The 14,680-nt window shown below is 59.0% G+C and overlaps 1 protein-coding gene across 2 annotated transcripts in view; it reads right to left on the bottom strand.

The window, feature by feature from the left end:
- LRP5 (LDL receptor related protein 5) overlaps positions 1–14,680 on the bottom strand; it is a 96,965-nt gene that overhangs the window by 14,470 nt on the left and 67,815 nt on the right. For both annotated transcript variants that reach the window (XM_045066029.1, XM_045066037.1), the window contains 8 exons: positions 14,084–14,310; positions 12,588–12,772; positions 10,223–10,546; positions 9,026–9,225; positions 4,483–4,691; positions 3,149–3,339; positions 2,447–2,656; positions 152–277 (listed from right to left, as the gene is read on the bottom strand). In XM_045066029.1, the coding sequence (XP_044921964.1) occupies positions 152–277; positions 2,447–2,656; positions 3,149–3,339; positions 4,483–4,691; positions 9,026–9,225; positions 10,223–10,546; positions 12,588–12,772; positions 14,084–14,310 (1,672 nt within the window). The remainder of the gene's footprint in view (positions 1–151; positions 278–2,446; positions 2,657–3,148; positions 3,340–4,482; positions 4,692–9,025; positions 9,226–10,222; positions 10,547–12,587; positions 12,773–14,083; positions 14,311–14,680) is intronic.

Here is a 14,680-nt window from a genome sequence, read left to right as displayed (position 1 = left end):
CGCAGCCCCAAATGCATACATTGGAAGAGGAGGAACAGTTGGCTCTGGAGGCTGGATGCCACAGTGACTGTGATTTTAAAAGGCTGTGAAGCGGGGACCTGGCAGGCGGGGAACCCAGGGTCCCAGTAGTAACCGTTGAAGTCACACCTACCGCCACAGGTCAGCAGGTTCTGCAGGAGCACAAGGTGGACTGGGCAGGAGCACCGTGGGGTCCCGTCGCCCTTGGCAATGCAGATGTGGGAGCAGCCGCCGTTGTCCCGGGCGCACGGGTGGGCCGCTGTGGAGACACAAAGAGGGAGCGGGTCGGGCTCTGGCTCTCACCTCAGGACTGCAGCCTGGAGGGTGCTGGTAACCAAGGCGAGGCCAGAACTCACAAGAATGGGTGTTCCTGTGGGCTACACATCGCCCCACTTAGTTCCCAGGGCAGCTTACACTGCCAGTCTCTCACAGTGTAGCGGATTGGGCAGAGGCCCCCACACACCCACGTCCTAATGCCTAGAATCTGTGAATGGGACTTTATTGGGGAAAAGGGTCTTCACAGATGTAATCAAGTTAAGGATCCGGGGAGATCATTCTGGATTTGGGGGGGGCCATAAATCCAACGACACGTGTCCCTGTAAGAGACTCCAGGGGAGGCAGAGATGCAGACACAGGGGCAAAGTCTGTGCAATGAGAGAGGCGGAGACTGGAGCCCGGGAGACGCGAGGAACACCGGCCACCACCACAGACCAGAAGGGGCAAAGAGCCGTCCCCACCCACAGCCCCCAGAAGGGACGCAGGCCCCACTGCCCCCTTGACCTCAAACATCTGGCCTCCAGCCTGTAGGAGAACACGCTGCCATTGCATTGGGTCACTTGGGGGCGGTTTGGTACGGCAGCCCCAGGAAGCTGACCCACGCGGGGATAAAGGGCAGGACAGTGAATGCCCAGGGAACTCACAGGTTTCAGCTGTCACACAAAGGGGGCTGTGTGTGGCACAGAAAACGGGCGTGGCCGTGTGCCAATAAAACTTTATTTACAAAATCCCAGATGGGGCCCAGGGGCCGGAGAGCGCCACCTGTGGTTTAGAGCCGAGCTGCAGAATTTCCCGAGTAAGGAGGTTGGGTGCCCCACATCCCAAATCAACACGGGAGAGCTCACTCAAGGAGCTCCCACTCTCCCCCAAACGAGGAGCCCCTCCGTGTCACCCCAGACATTGCACGTTTGCACTCACAGGGACGCCCCCGTTTCCAGCCTCAGCCCGGTTTGTTAAACCCTCAGGTCCAAGGATCTGCCCTTTGGCGTGCTGGGCTTCGTGCCAACACCCGCAGGACTGGACACTCGTGGGCTCAAAGTTCACCATGCTGACCACAGGCCAGCAGTTCTCTAGGCTGTGATGCCCAGGAATCTGTGGTTTGGCTGAGAATGGAAACTCGGGCCCTCGGACCCCCGTCCAAAAGGCACCCAAGTGACTTGGAAGCCGCTTACCCGGCAACTTCACTATCCCGGACCCGGACAAGAACCCACCAGGCCAGAAACCAGCCACCCAGCAGTCAACACAGAAGCCACCGTTCAGTTCATCGGGGTGACGTCCCCAGTTCAAGAGAGAAGCTTATCCACTAAGAGCAGGACACCTGAGTCAAGAGGGAGCCAAGGAATTAGCAGGAGTCCCTCCGAGCAGGACAGGAAAGGCAATCCGAGACGGGGACTCTAGGGAGACGTGAGCCAGCGGGAGGGTGAGGGGCCGTGGGGGAGGCGGGGCGGCCCCCAGGGCCCGGAAGATGGGCAGCTTAAAGGTAGCTGGACAGGACAGGGACAGTGACGGCCCTGCTCACCGCTCTGTCCCAGCAGCAAGCATCCAGCCGGCAGCCGTGGTCTAGTTACTGAATACAGACTGGGCAGACAGACAGACAGACAGACACACACACACACACACACACAAGCTCCTATACCCATCTCTAGCCATATACGGAGGGGGTGGAGGAACAAGAGGTCCCCAGGGGAGGGGTCCCTCCCTCCCAGCCTTTGGGCACAGCCCGGACTGTTGCAGGTAGAATCCTAAATTCTGCCTCCCAGCCTGCTCGCCTGCACGGTGGCGGTGACGAGCCGTCATGCTTGTGGTCTGGTCACCGAACACGACAAAGGGGCTTCGCAGATGGCAGTAAGGCTACTGATCAGTTAAGTGGGAATTCTTCAAAGGGGGCACTAGTTCAAAGGTGGGTGACTCTCACCACAGGACCCCCGAAAAGCAGAGCAGGTTGTCCAGCTGGTAGTAGAGGGGGTCGGCGTCGGACGGAGGGGCGGCGGATGGAGGGCCCAAGAGCGACCCTGGCCAACGGCGCGTCCCGCAGCCCCTCACCCCGGCCAGTCTCCTACTCGCTCCGAGGGGTCGGTTCAGAGCTCGGCACCGATGCCCACCCTCCCGGCAGGCTCCTGCCCACAACACCCCCCCACCCCCCAACACGTACAGAACTCCTCCAGGCTGATCTCCTCCACGGCGTGGATGCCAGTCAGGTGGGCGACGCGGCCCTGGACCCGCGTCCGCTTGTCGCCGGTGGTCTTCTCCACACGCTCAATCATCTGCTGCTGCCGGTCGATCCAGTAGAGGTGTCTGCCCAGCACGGTCAGGCCTGCCGGCTGCACGATGTTGGCGTCCTCCAGGGTCAGGCGGTTGGCCCCTGCGAGTGGGACAAGGACCGACCCCCAGAGCTCAGTCCAGGCATGGCTCCGAACAGACGGCTGCCAGAAACCCCGGGGGGAGTCGCTGCTCTGGCCCGGGGCAGGGAGCTCATGCAGCTTCCCTGGAAGCAGCCTCGCTTGGAAGATAAGCGCCTCGGGGGTGGCTGTAAGTGCGGTGCAGAGGCGGAGGGGTCCGACTCCAGGTCCTGCCTGCACTGGGGGACCCTGAGCAGGCCACCCACCCTCTCTGAGACTCCTCTTCTGCCTTAGCAGGTGGGGATCGTTCAGGACCTACGTCTGGAACACTCGGCCAGGACCGTCTGTGGTAGACACCAAGCCCCAGCACGAGGCCCACCCGAAACGGAGCCCTGACGAGCGCGGCGGCTGGTACCCCATGACGGATGATGAGGGGGGCGGGCGGGCTGTCCCGGGAAGGTCAGACCTAGGGGTTGCTGAGGGACCCAAGCCCCGGGTGGCCCCCGGGCACATACCTGACAGGTCACAGCTCTCGATGCGCTTCAGGTCCGCGTCCACCCAGAAGAGCTTGCCGAGCCTGTTGTCCACCACGAGGGCCACGGGCCGGATGAGGCCCGTGGTGAACAGGACCTCACGCTCGGTGCCATCCAAGGCCGCTCGCTCGATCTTGGCCGCGCGGTCCTGCATGTTGGTGAAGTACAGGTACCTGTGGGGGGTGCGGGGTGCGGGTGAAGGACGGGGGTTGCGACCCGCCACCTCCGCAGCCAGGATCGAGCACGCCAAGCACCACACAGGCCAGCCCTGGACCTGGCAGGGCTGGCCCCCAAGGCTGTGCAGGACTGAATGGTGTCCCCCAAGAAGTCCTATCTACCCAGAGCTCAGAACGGGACCTTAATTAGAAAATGAGTCTTTGTAGATGCCATTAAGAATCAAGGTGAGGCCACCTGGTCGACACCTGGAGCCCCCCCAACCCCGAAGCTGGAAGAGAGACAAGGAAGGGTCCCCGCAGAGCCTCCTGCGAGGGAAAGCCCAGCTGACTTCAGACTTCTGGCCCCTGGCACGGTGAAAGACCAGCATCTGTTCCTGTAACCCCCTGCTGAAAGTCACTTGCTGTGACGGCCTTGAGGACTAGCACGCGCTCTGGCTGAGAAGTCCCTGCCTCTACGGAGGCCAGCCTCAAGGGAGACCCATTAGGTTGCTAGAGAGCCCCCCGAAATAACTAGGCGTGGGTCCCCTGCGCCCTCGTGTGCTGCAGGGGCTGACATCACCACCACCCTCGGATTCCCGGATGGAGACACCGAGGCCCTGAGCTGACGTCCCCTGCCTGGGGTCCCACCGACAGCAAGTGATGGGGTCAGGTTTCGACTATGGGTCTGCCCGGCCCACCGGGCAGGGTTCACACGGGTCATCCCCAGGCCTGAGCCCCATCAAGCGGTCCCTCCACAAGTCTGAGCACCACCTGGTGGCAGCCCTGTAGGTACCTGAAGTACCTACCTGCCGCCCACCCGCAGACTTTCACGTGCCTAGCTTTACTCCTGAGCTTTAAGTCACGCAGCTTTCAGTGCCCCCCCACCGCGGTTATTCCCGTTCGGACCCTTCCGAGTCTGCCTGCCCCTTCATGGAAGGAAGAAGCTCCGTGGAGTTGAGAGAGTGAGCTCCCCGTGATGGAACATATGCAAGTGAATGAACAGCCCTCAGCTGGGATGCTCTGGAAGGGATTTTTGTTTTGGGTTCAGATTTGAGGGGGACGGTGTAAAATCTAGGAACCAAAACTTCTACCCTCCCCATGTCTCCCCGCTGGGATGCAGAACCCCACATTGCGGTGCCCGCCCGCCCCTCGGCCTCGCACCCCCGCTCGGCGTTGACGACGATGGCCCGTGGCTTGTCGCGGTCCCCACGGAGCACCACACCCATGGCGTCTCCATTCAGCCGGTGGACGTTGATGGTGTTGGTGGCCTCACACGTCCAGAAGAGCATCCGGCTGTAGACGTCGATGCTGAGGTCGTGGGGCTGCCTATCCGGGTTCTGGCTCGGGCTCGGCGAGGTCAAAACGAAGGGCTGTAACAAGGGAGAGACGAGCCTTGGCTACGGACATCGCCGGAGGGCGGAAGCCTCGGTGCCTGCATGCAGACTGCAAAGTGGGACTCCAACCCAATCTGGGGTCCCCTCTTGTCGGGTCAGCGCGCACCGCACGCCGACTTGAGCGGGAAACTGAGCAAGCAGCAGCTCGCGGCCGGGCTCTCGGCCAGTAGCTCGGGTCTCCAGCCCATCCACCCACAAATTCGCAGTGGGCCGTCAGCTCCCAGGCCCTCTGCGTCCTGTTCCTGCCCCACAGAAGGGCCGCCTGGTGGCTCCACAATGAGCCCAGGCTCACAGCTGCCTTCTCGAAACATCTGCTCTCTCTTTGCTTTAGTGTCTTGGACTCGTGCTTTAGGAAGGAGACTTTCCAACCTTGTTATTTTTTTCAAATTTAGGGCACCAGGACGACAGGTGCATAGAACAGAAGTCTAGCCCTCGCAGCCCTCTTCCCTAAGGGGAGCCCGGCAGTGTGGCCACCCTGCGCCTCTGCCCCGGGAGGCCCTCTGCGGAGCTCTGCCTGACTCTGCCCATGGCATCTCAGGGTCGAGCTCTGGCTTACGGAGCTACCGGCAGAGAACGCTGTTTCACGAAATGCTGCGGGAGGAGGGGAGAGCCCAACGTCACCCTTACCTCCCTTACGGCCCGAAGCCTGACTCCTGGGGGGTCTGGGCCCCCTGGGTTACCCAGAAAGACCACGTTCGGGTTCTCAGGTGATATGACCTGGGGCCAAGTGGGCTTCCCAGAGCTACCACCAACGGTTTGGATGAAAAGTCACTTCCTCTGAGAGGGCATCATTAGCACGATGCTCGGCTAAGAGGTCATTGTAAACTTTGCCATCTCCTGCTAGCAGTCAGCACGAAGTCTCCGGGTGCAAGATGGGGCCTGCGGCAGAAAGGAAGCCCCTTCGCCACACCCAGCCTCTGGAACCCAGCTAGAAAGGAACACCACCCTCCCCCCACCACAGCAGCCCCTGGTCCAGAAACACTGGGCAGCTAGAAGTGTGTGACACATCTGAATGCAAAGCACCACTTTAAAGGACTGTGTCTCCACAGGTACCAACATCTACATCCCCAAGAGCTGGGGGCTCCGGGAGCCAAGCCTCAGCTCCAACTGGTCACATTCCTTTCCTCAAACCCATAGACTCTGGCCAAAGACCAGAGCCCAGAGCACCTGCCAGGCTGGGAGTGCAGCACGATTCCAGTCGGCCCCAGTAGGAATCAGGTTCCCCAGGGAGGGTGGATCTTCGAGGCCGGGTGTAAAACCAGCTGTTGGGGCACAAGTTCTGGGAACAACCAGCTGCGAAATGCGTGGGGCAGCCACACCTCTCCTCTGGCCAATGGGCGGTTACGACCAGCCCGTTAGAAAACCCGAACTCCAGCTTCAGTGTCCGTAACGATACTGACACAAATGCAAAATTCCTTAATAGAATCCTATGGGACACCACAATCAACACCCCTCCCTCTCGCCAGCCCTGGACAGCAGGGCATGTCCAGGACTATGTCCTAGCCATGTGGCAATGTCCACGGCAGGGCAGTCACGACAGCCCGAAGACCCAGCGTCAGTCGTCTGCACCGTGGGGTATCCTCCGCCTTAAGAGGAAGGACATTCTGACACCTGCTATGATGCAGATGAACCCTGAGGCCATCATGGTGAGTGGAAGAGGCCAGACACAAAGAGACGAGTACTGCGGGATCCCGCCTGCATGACGTACTTGGAGAAATCAAAGTCACAGAGACAGGAAGTAGAAGGGAGGTTGCCAAGGGCTGGCAGAGGGGGTGGGGGAGCAAGTGTTTAGTGGAGACAGACTTTTAGTTTGGGAAGGTGACAGAGTTCTGGAGACGGTCAGTGGTGACAGTGGCATGACAATGGGAGTGTCCTTCGAAAGGCTGAGCTGCATACTTGAAAATGGTTAAAATGGTAAGTTTGGGGCATCTGGGTGGCTCTCAGTGTGCTGAGCCTCTGCTTTCAGCTCAGGTCATGATCCCAGGGTCCTGGGATCGAGCCCCACATCGGCCTCTCTGCTCAGCAGGCAGCCTGCTTCCTCCTCTCTCTCTGTCTGCCTCTCTGCCTACTTGTGATCTCTCTGTCAAATAAATAAATGAAATCTTTAAAAAATAAAATAAAATGGTAAATTTGATGTTATGTATACTTATTAAAGATTTTTTTAAAATTTTACTTGTTTGCCAGAGAAAGAAGAGAGAGCTCGCATACAAGCAGGGGCAGCAGCAGGCAGAGGGGGAAGCAGGCTCCCTGCCGAGCAGAGAGCCTGATGCAGGACTCGATCCCAGGACCCTGGGGTCATGACCTGAGCCGAAGGCAGAGGCTCAACCTACTGCACCACCAGATATATGTTACATATATCTAGGAAAACAGTTCAGTCAAGTAGATGATTTAAAACATCACCCTTGGGGGATGGGAGGCGCACCTGGGTAACTCGGTCCGTTAAGTGTCTGCCTTCAGCTTGCTCAGGTCATGCTCTCAGGGTCCCGGGATCGAGCCCCGAGCCCCCATGTCCTGTTGGGCTCACCGCCCAGTGGGTAGCCTGCTTCTCTCTCTCCCTCTGCGCCTCCCCCTGCTTGTGCTCTCACACACCCTCTCTCTCAAATAAATAAAAATCTTTGAAAATAAATACGTAAATAAAATAAAACATCATCCTTGGGGGCAAAGGGCGCCCCCGACAAAGAATCAGAGCCACCAAAGGGTGAAGCCAGGCAAGACTCCAGGGAGGGAAACAGATGTTACCCAAATCAAGCAGAAACCCAGAAGGTGTCCCTGAAGGACTTTTCCTCCAAAGTCCCTCACTGCTTTTGTCAGACACCAGGCGAGAACACCTCCTGATGCGACGTTAAGGCAATCTGTGCCCAGTACCTTCCTCTGCAGGGAAGCCACGGGCCATCAATTCACACTTCCCATCCTGCAAAGGACTGCTTGTGGCTGTCACCTGCACGGGACGGATGAAAGGGACACATTCCCACCATTCTGCCAGGCTCCACCAACCGCAGAGGTGACACCACGGCTGCCCGGGCTCAGCTGCAACTTTTATCACCAACCAGGGACACAGAACGCGGGGGACAGTTCATCAGCACCGTGCTGTCCACGGGGCACTCTGTCCAGAGTGAGGCCCAGCCCGGACGCACAGCGCTGGGACCCAGGTCAGGGCGGAGAACAGCCAAGGGACCTTCACAGAGACAGATATCGTCTGGAAGTTTCCACCAGCAGCATTTCTCTGCGTTACCTTGTAACAGCACCCAGACTTCACTGTGAGGACAGGAAGTCCAGCCCTGACTGCGCCGCAGAGACAGGGAGCGCTGGGACCGGCAGCTCCTGGATGCCGGCAGGATGAGCCGGGCATGTCGGTGAGCGCCACCCCAGCAGAAGGTCAGCGCCGCCGGGCACAGGGAGACCCTGTGAGGGCCCCAAAGCCGCTGGGGGACTGTCCTTCATGGAACAGGCCCCCGATAGCTAACACGAGAGCCACCAGTTCCGCTACGAGAAGTACTTTGAAAATGCGTGCGGGCTCTGATCTAGCGATTCACCGGGGCCTGTCTGAGCCTCGCACAGAGTTCACATTTGCCAAAGCACAATTTCAGCTGTAAGAAAACGCTGGGTGACCTCGAGGATGGCCGCGGTCCCGAGCGAGCCACATGCACAAGCACAAGCACACGCCAGCAGAGCCCTCCACCCCCCATGGGCTGTGAGCCACGCCTGGGCACGCTGGTGGTTCAACTTCCTGCCCCATCTCGGAGGGGCCACCTCCCGTGGGTCCATGCAAACCCTCCGGCCCCAAGTCCCTAGCCAACTTCAGGTGTCTTCAAGGTCATTAGGAGGTGTGCCTTGAATCATTTAACGTAGGCAAAAAGGTGCACCTGTACTTATGAGGTCCCTATCCTCTTGTCCCTGGCAAGAGCTTCGAGGGCCGTGCACCTCGCCCTTCTCCCACAGCCCTGTGGCTTTGCTGTGTGATTCTGCACAGCGTCGTGAGGTTTGGGAACGCACGCGTTGCATTACAGCGAAACGGACTCTACGGGTCCTATGAACTAAGAATAAATCCAGAATAACCAATACCAACCACCCTGGCACAAAATCCCTGCGGAAAGAAAAAAAATCCCATTTCTACATATAATCATAATTGGAGGGTTTCTCGCTGCTCAGGATATACCCCGGATGACATAATTAGAGCGCAGATGGTTGTTGGCACAAGCTGTGCTCTCTTGGCACCCCTCTGTTAACCAAAATGGTGTGGCAGCCTGGAAACGGTCCTGGGGAGCTCCTTGCAGAAGTGACCCCCGTGTCCCCCCAACAGGTACACTTGCCTGGGTCCCGTCGTCCTTGGCTCGCTTGATGTTCTGGCGTCCGTCCACCCAATAGATGAACTTGTCCAGGGGGTCATAGTCGATGGCCTTGACGTTCCTCAGCCCGTGCAGGGGCAGGATGAGGTCTGGGCTGTGCTGGTCGTCGGGGATCATGCGGCTGATGGCACATTTCTGGCTGAACAGCAAGAAGGTGGTGGGCGCTAGAACGGGGCGAACAGACCAGGGGCTGCACGTCAGCGTCCGGAGCCGAAGACGGGACAGGGAGGGACGGCGCTCCGCTCCCCCGTGAGAGGCGCGTTTGCACATGCACCTACTAGAAGCCGCAGGGAGAGCACTGGAAGGACATAAAGTGGCTTCCGGGGGACGGACTATGGCAATTCTCCTTTCCATGTTATGTGTGTCTCTGCTGTTGCAGTATTTTCTAAATGCATGAGCTATTTTGAAATGGAGAGCATTTTTAAATGATCAAGACTCGAGAGAGAAGAAAGATAACGATAGTAAATATCAAACGCCCCCCCCATAAATGTACTTAATGCTTGGATAGCTCTATCATTTGCCTCGTGCCTACATGTGCTCATGGGAACCGCTGAAACTGTACGCAGGGACCTTGACACGGGAAGGGACTCTTTAGGGGCGTGCCAGTGAGTCAAACAGACTATGTGCAGGAATGGCACAGCCGAGCATGTGTAAGAGGCTGACAGTTCAAGCCACTGTCTGAGAATTACAGTTGGGTGATTTGAAACTAAATCATGGCCCCAGGTCTGCCAGCCCCAAGGGCAGAGACTCAAGTCATAGGCATCCCCACCAGTGGGTTACCTGCAGCTTTCTTGGACTCTTCAAGGTGATGGCCCCCAGGGGACAGGGACTGTAGGACCAAAGAGAGCACAAAAGTAGGGAGGCCCCAGCTGAGCAGAGGACCTGTTGCCTCATCAAGACACGAGTGCACGGGCCAAGCCCTCAGCTGCGACAGCCCACAGAGGGATCTCTGGATATAAAATCCAGTCAATGGGGAGAGCACTCCCTCACAGAACCGGGCCTAGGCCTCCAGATACCACGCGGCTTATGCAGTGCACAGCCCACTCAACCATCCATGGACGCCAAGGTACCTCCAGAGAAGAGGCTCCTTTGCGCCTCCACCCCCAGAGCCAGCCTGACCTACCACAGGGTGGGGGTGCGGGGGCCCAGCGAGGCACTCACGGCTGCAGTTGCGGCTGCTGGGGTCCAGGGTGTAGTGTGAGGCACAGCCACAGCGGTGGCCGCCGGGGACGGCGAGGCACAGCTGCCCGCACTGCCCGTTGTTGTGCATGCAGTCGTTGAGGCCATCCTGGCGGGAGGAGTGGAACACCAGGATGTCCATCACGAAGTCCAGGTGGCCCTGGATGAGGGTGCGGTTCCGGCCGCTGGTCTTGTCGGCCCTCTCGATGCTGTGCAGGTTCCAGTCGGTCCAGTAGATGTAATCGCTGTACTGCGTCAGGCCGAAGGGGTGCGGAAGGTCGTCCGCGATCACAACGCGCTCCTGACCTGCGTGGACACACGCCTGCGGCATCAGCGACACACGGCCGGGCCTCCACGCAGGGTCGACCGGTTCAAGGCTGCCCGGGAACCTGCATTCCCCTACTTTGGAAAGATGCAGGGGTGACGGCAGCTGGAGGCCACCTACCCTGGGCCCAGGCACATCCCCCCTCACCGCAGCGGAAACGCACGTGCTGTCACTCCAGTGACACAGACTACAACGTGTGCAGAGCCACAACTGGGAGACAACCCGGGCGCCCATCACTAGTAGAGCGGACAGGGCACCTGGGGGCTCAGTCGGTGGAGTGTCTGCCTTCAGCTCAGGTCATAATCCTGGAGTCCTGGGATCAAGCCCTGTGTCGGGCTCCCTGCTCAGCAGGAGGTCTGCTTGAGAATCTCCCGGTCCCTCTGCCCCTTCCCAGGCTCGAGCACATGCATTCTCTCGCTCTCAAATAAATCAATAAATCTTTTAAAAAACTTTTTCAAAAAATTAATTAAATGGGGGGGCCCTGCAAATAGCTTTGTCCTTGGAGCATGCAACTCTTGAAGGTCATGAGTTTGAGTCCCCTACTGGGGGTAGAGATTTAAAACCTTAAAAAAAAAAAAAAAAAGAAAGAAATGAAAATTTTTGAGATTAGGGGAAAAAATGCTGATACAGCAATATTGATTATCATGGGGTGGTGAAAATTATAAATAATTACTTTCTCTCCCTGTATTTCTGTGTTTTCAGAAATGCCCTATGTCAATTATTTTGCCATCAAAAACAAGCCCGTTATTACATATAGACGCTCCCGAGTGCTTCCATGAAACACAGGCTCGCGCACGCGCCCCTGGGCCCCGCACTCCCGCCGGCCACCCTCGGTGAGACATGCTTTCACCCAGGTCTCCCCATGGCAGCTGCGTGAGGCGGTGCTATCCATGTTGGGGAACCGAGTGCCCAGGAGGGTTAAGGACCGTGGCTGAGGCCACACCGTCAGAGGGAGGCCCCCGGTGTGTAAATGTCTGCGGCATAAAACGGAGAGCGTGCTAGGGCAGAGTGACAGCCAGGCCCACGGCATGTGGCCACCTGCACGCAGCAGGGCCGTGGAAGTTTCTGGCACTGATTTCCCCGCAGTGCATCTTCCCTCTGGGGCCGTCAGTGAGCATCATTACTTCCCACAACCACCGCCGTTCAGGGATGGCTTCCTCCTGAGGCATCGGCCTCTCGTAAATCACTACTAGGGGCTGGTGTGGCTCACTCAAAGACACATTCCAACCTCGCCAGCGGACTCAGAAACCCAGACAGGCAGCGTGCAGGGCGGGTACGGCCTGTCCCGAGCAGAAGCCAGGACACTGGAGTTCCAGCCTGGCTCTGCTCACACAGTACCTGGGACAAGCCATCCAGCCGGCCCATCACAGGGGCAGCGGCGATCAGAAAATCAAATTCTCCCCATCGCATGGGGCCACCTTATCACTTGGGTATGTAAGAGAGCTAAGCTAACATAGCCGCTCCCTCCGGTGGTACAGCCTAGATTTGCATGTCCTGCCCCCAATGGTGGGGTACCTGGAATGAGGTGTTTTTTTTTTCACCTGATCCCAGGATGTGGAGTCCATGAGTGGCCTCTCGTATGTGACCTATGAGTGAATCCGAGAGTAATGGCCTGCACAGAGTAGGTGCCCCGGGTCAGACGGTGACGGAATCTGGGCAGCACTCTGCGACCTCAGGGAAATCCTGGCACCTCCCTGGGCCTCAGTTTCCCCATCAGTGAAAACCTACACCATGTTAGAGTCCCGGCACAAAGCTTCGCAGGGCCCTGGTTCTTAGTAGGTGTGCAGGAAACGGCTGTCCCCAGGGCCTCTGCAGACATGCCTACAGCAATGGCACCAGGAGGAAAGGGACAAGCCCCAGAAGAAGACAAAGCTGGAGGAGCAGCCGGGGCTGGGTCCACATCTCCGGTGGGGCTTAGCGGCTCGCAGGCCAGAAGGAATAGTGCAGTGGGGGTGGAGAGGGAGTTGCCCCCCCCCCCACCCAGGGATGGCCCCTCCCAGCAGGACCCCACCTGGCCCTCACCCAGCATGTCGGATGACTCGATCATGTTGGTGTCCAGGTCGGTCCAGTAGAGACGCTGGTCAGCGTAGTCGATGGTGAGGTCGTTGGCCCGACCCACCTTGTCCACCAGCGTCATGCAGTTGGTCCCGTCCATGAAGGCCCGCACAATCCTGGGTTTCCCCCCCCACTCAGTCCAGTAGATGTAGCTGGAAGACACAGGGAGGCCAGGGCGGGCTCGGGCGCGTCCACCCTCACGGCAAGGCAGGGGGACACAACCACCACCGTCCCCTCGGCGTGGCCCTCTCCATCCTGGAGAAAGCCACATCGGGGACATCCCTCCAGGAAGCGTGAGAAGGGCAACACCCTGGGAGCCGCCTACGACCCCACTGTCCCCCCAGGTGCCGTCACCGGGCTGCCTCCTGCCTCCTGAACCCCCACAGCGCTCACCTGCAGGGTAAGGGCAAACACATCCGTTTACAGACCCAGACTGGGGGCACAGATGGGGTGACCTTGTACTAGAACTCCGGGGAGACACTCTTGTCAGAGACAAACGCTAATTAAGCTGGACAGGACACCAGGGTGACCGGGGAAGCCAGGCTGAATGTGGGCGAGTCAGGACACACTGTCCCCTTACTCAAAAGGGGGACAGAGGTCAGAGGACGAATCGGAGCCCAGCAGGCACTATGGGGCCAGGATCCAAACACGGCTTTTCCTGCCTCCAAAGGGTCCCCCTCCCTCCTTCTTCAGCAGCTCTACAGAAGGAGCCCCCGTCCAGAACCGGGTGCGTCTTACTCGCCCTTCGGCTACAACTAGGCCCTTCTCTCTGCTCGGCCATCCTGCAGTCTCTCCTTCCCTAACCGCGTGCGACAGGCAGCGCTTGGGGTATGGCGGACACAGCTCTGATGCACTGGGGGGCGAGCCCGGGTCTGCAGCACGGAAGACTGTGGCGCACAGGGAGGCTCAACCCTGGCCCCCGCGGCCCCCGTGCCCAGGGCCTCCAGGCTCCTGCCAGGTCAAAAAGAGCAGGTGCCTGGTGAGGCAGGTGGGACCCTGCCTGGGGGGTCCAGCAAGGAGCCCCTTCTGAGCTCGCCAGGGTCCAGGGCCTTCAGAGCCAGCAACACGGGGCAAGGGAAGGAGCCCAGCTCTACCCTCCCTGCTTACAGGACGCTCAGTGAGTCACTCAGCTTCTCTGCAGCTCCGTTTCCCCCTCTGGAAATTCAGGGACAGAGACACTTGCCCCCTGGAGGCCCTCCACCCCCCAGATGCTGCACTGAGACAAGCATCCCCCCTTCCTCCCTGCTGCTCTGGGCCTCAGTTTCCCCTCTGTGAAATAAACTAGAGACCTCCACGGGTCCTGCTGGCCCCAGCCGCCTCAAAGCCAGCGACGCTTGGGACTGCCGTCACGCGAGGGCCCGCTGGGCAGCCACCGCCCCCGGGCTATGGTCATCACGCGCGGGCTGATGTACGGAAGCGGCGGGGCGAGGCGGACATCCATGGTGGGCAAAAATGGCTCTTACCCTTTGGTGGGGTCCAGGGCCAGTGACCTCGGGTTGTCCAGGTCCCTCCACACGAGGACCTGCCGGAACTGTCCGTCCAACCGGGCCACTTCGATCCTGTTGGTCCCAGTGTCCGCCCAGTAGAGGTTCTTGCCCACCCAGTCGACGGCCATGCCTTCCGGGTAGTCGAGGCCGAACTCGATCACGTGCTCCACGGAGCTCCCGTTCATGAACGCTCGGCTGATGGTCTGTAGCAGGGGAGGAGGCAAGGGCCGCGGGTTAGGATCCGGCCTTCCCCCAGACCTCGGACCGCGGGTTAGGATCCGGCCTTCCCCCAGACCTCGGACCACGGGTTAGGAACCGGCCTTCCCCCAGACCTCGGACCACGAGATGGACCCCCCGCCACCCAGAGCAGCTACTGACCGTGTCGCGCACCCGATCACCAACGTGCAAGGGTTTTTCAATAAACGCTTGAAATGTAGCAAAATACTACGTTTTTAGGGGGAAAAAAGATTTGATAGTATTTAAATTTCATGAAGTTTTGTCCCAGGAAACTAATTAAAAATGCAAAAGATGAGGAGTCATGGAAACCACAGAGAGGCTGGAAGCTAACATGTT

This window comes from Mustela putorius, unplaced genomic scaffold, assembly GCF_011764305.1.
Source record: "Mustela putorius furo isolate JIRA1106 unplaced genomic scaffold, ASM1176430v1.1 tig00000127_pilon_pilon_pilon, whole genome shotgun sequence".
Taxonomy (NCBI): Eukaryota; Metazoa; Chordata; class Mammalia; order Carnivora; family Mustelidae; genus Mustela; species Mustela putorius.
The sequence above is the reverse complement of the archived record's forward strand: the minus strand, read 5'-3'. Positions and strand labels throughout refer to the sequence as shown.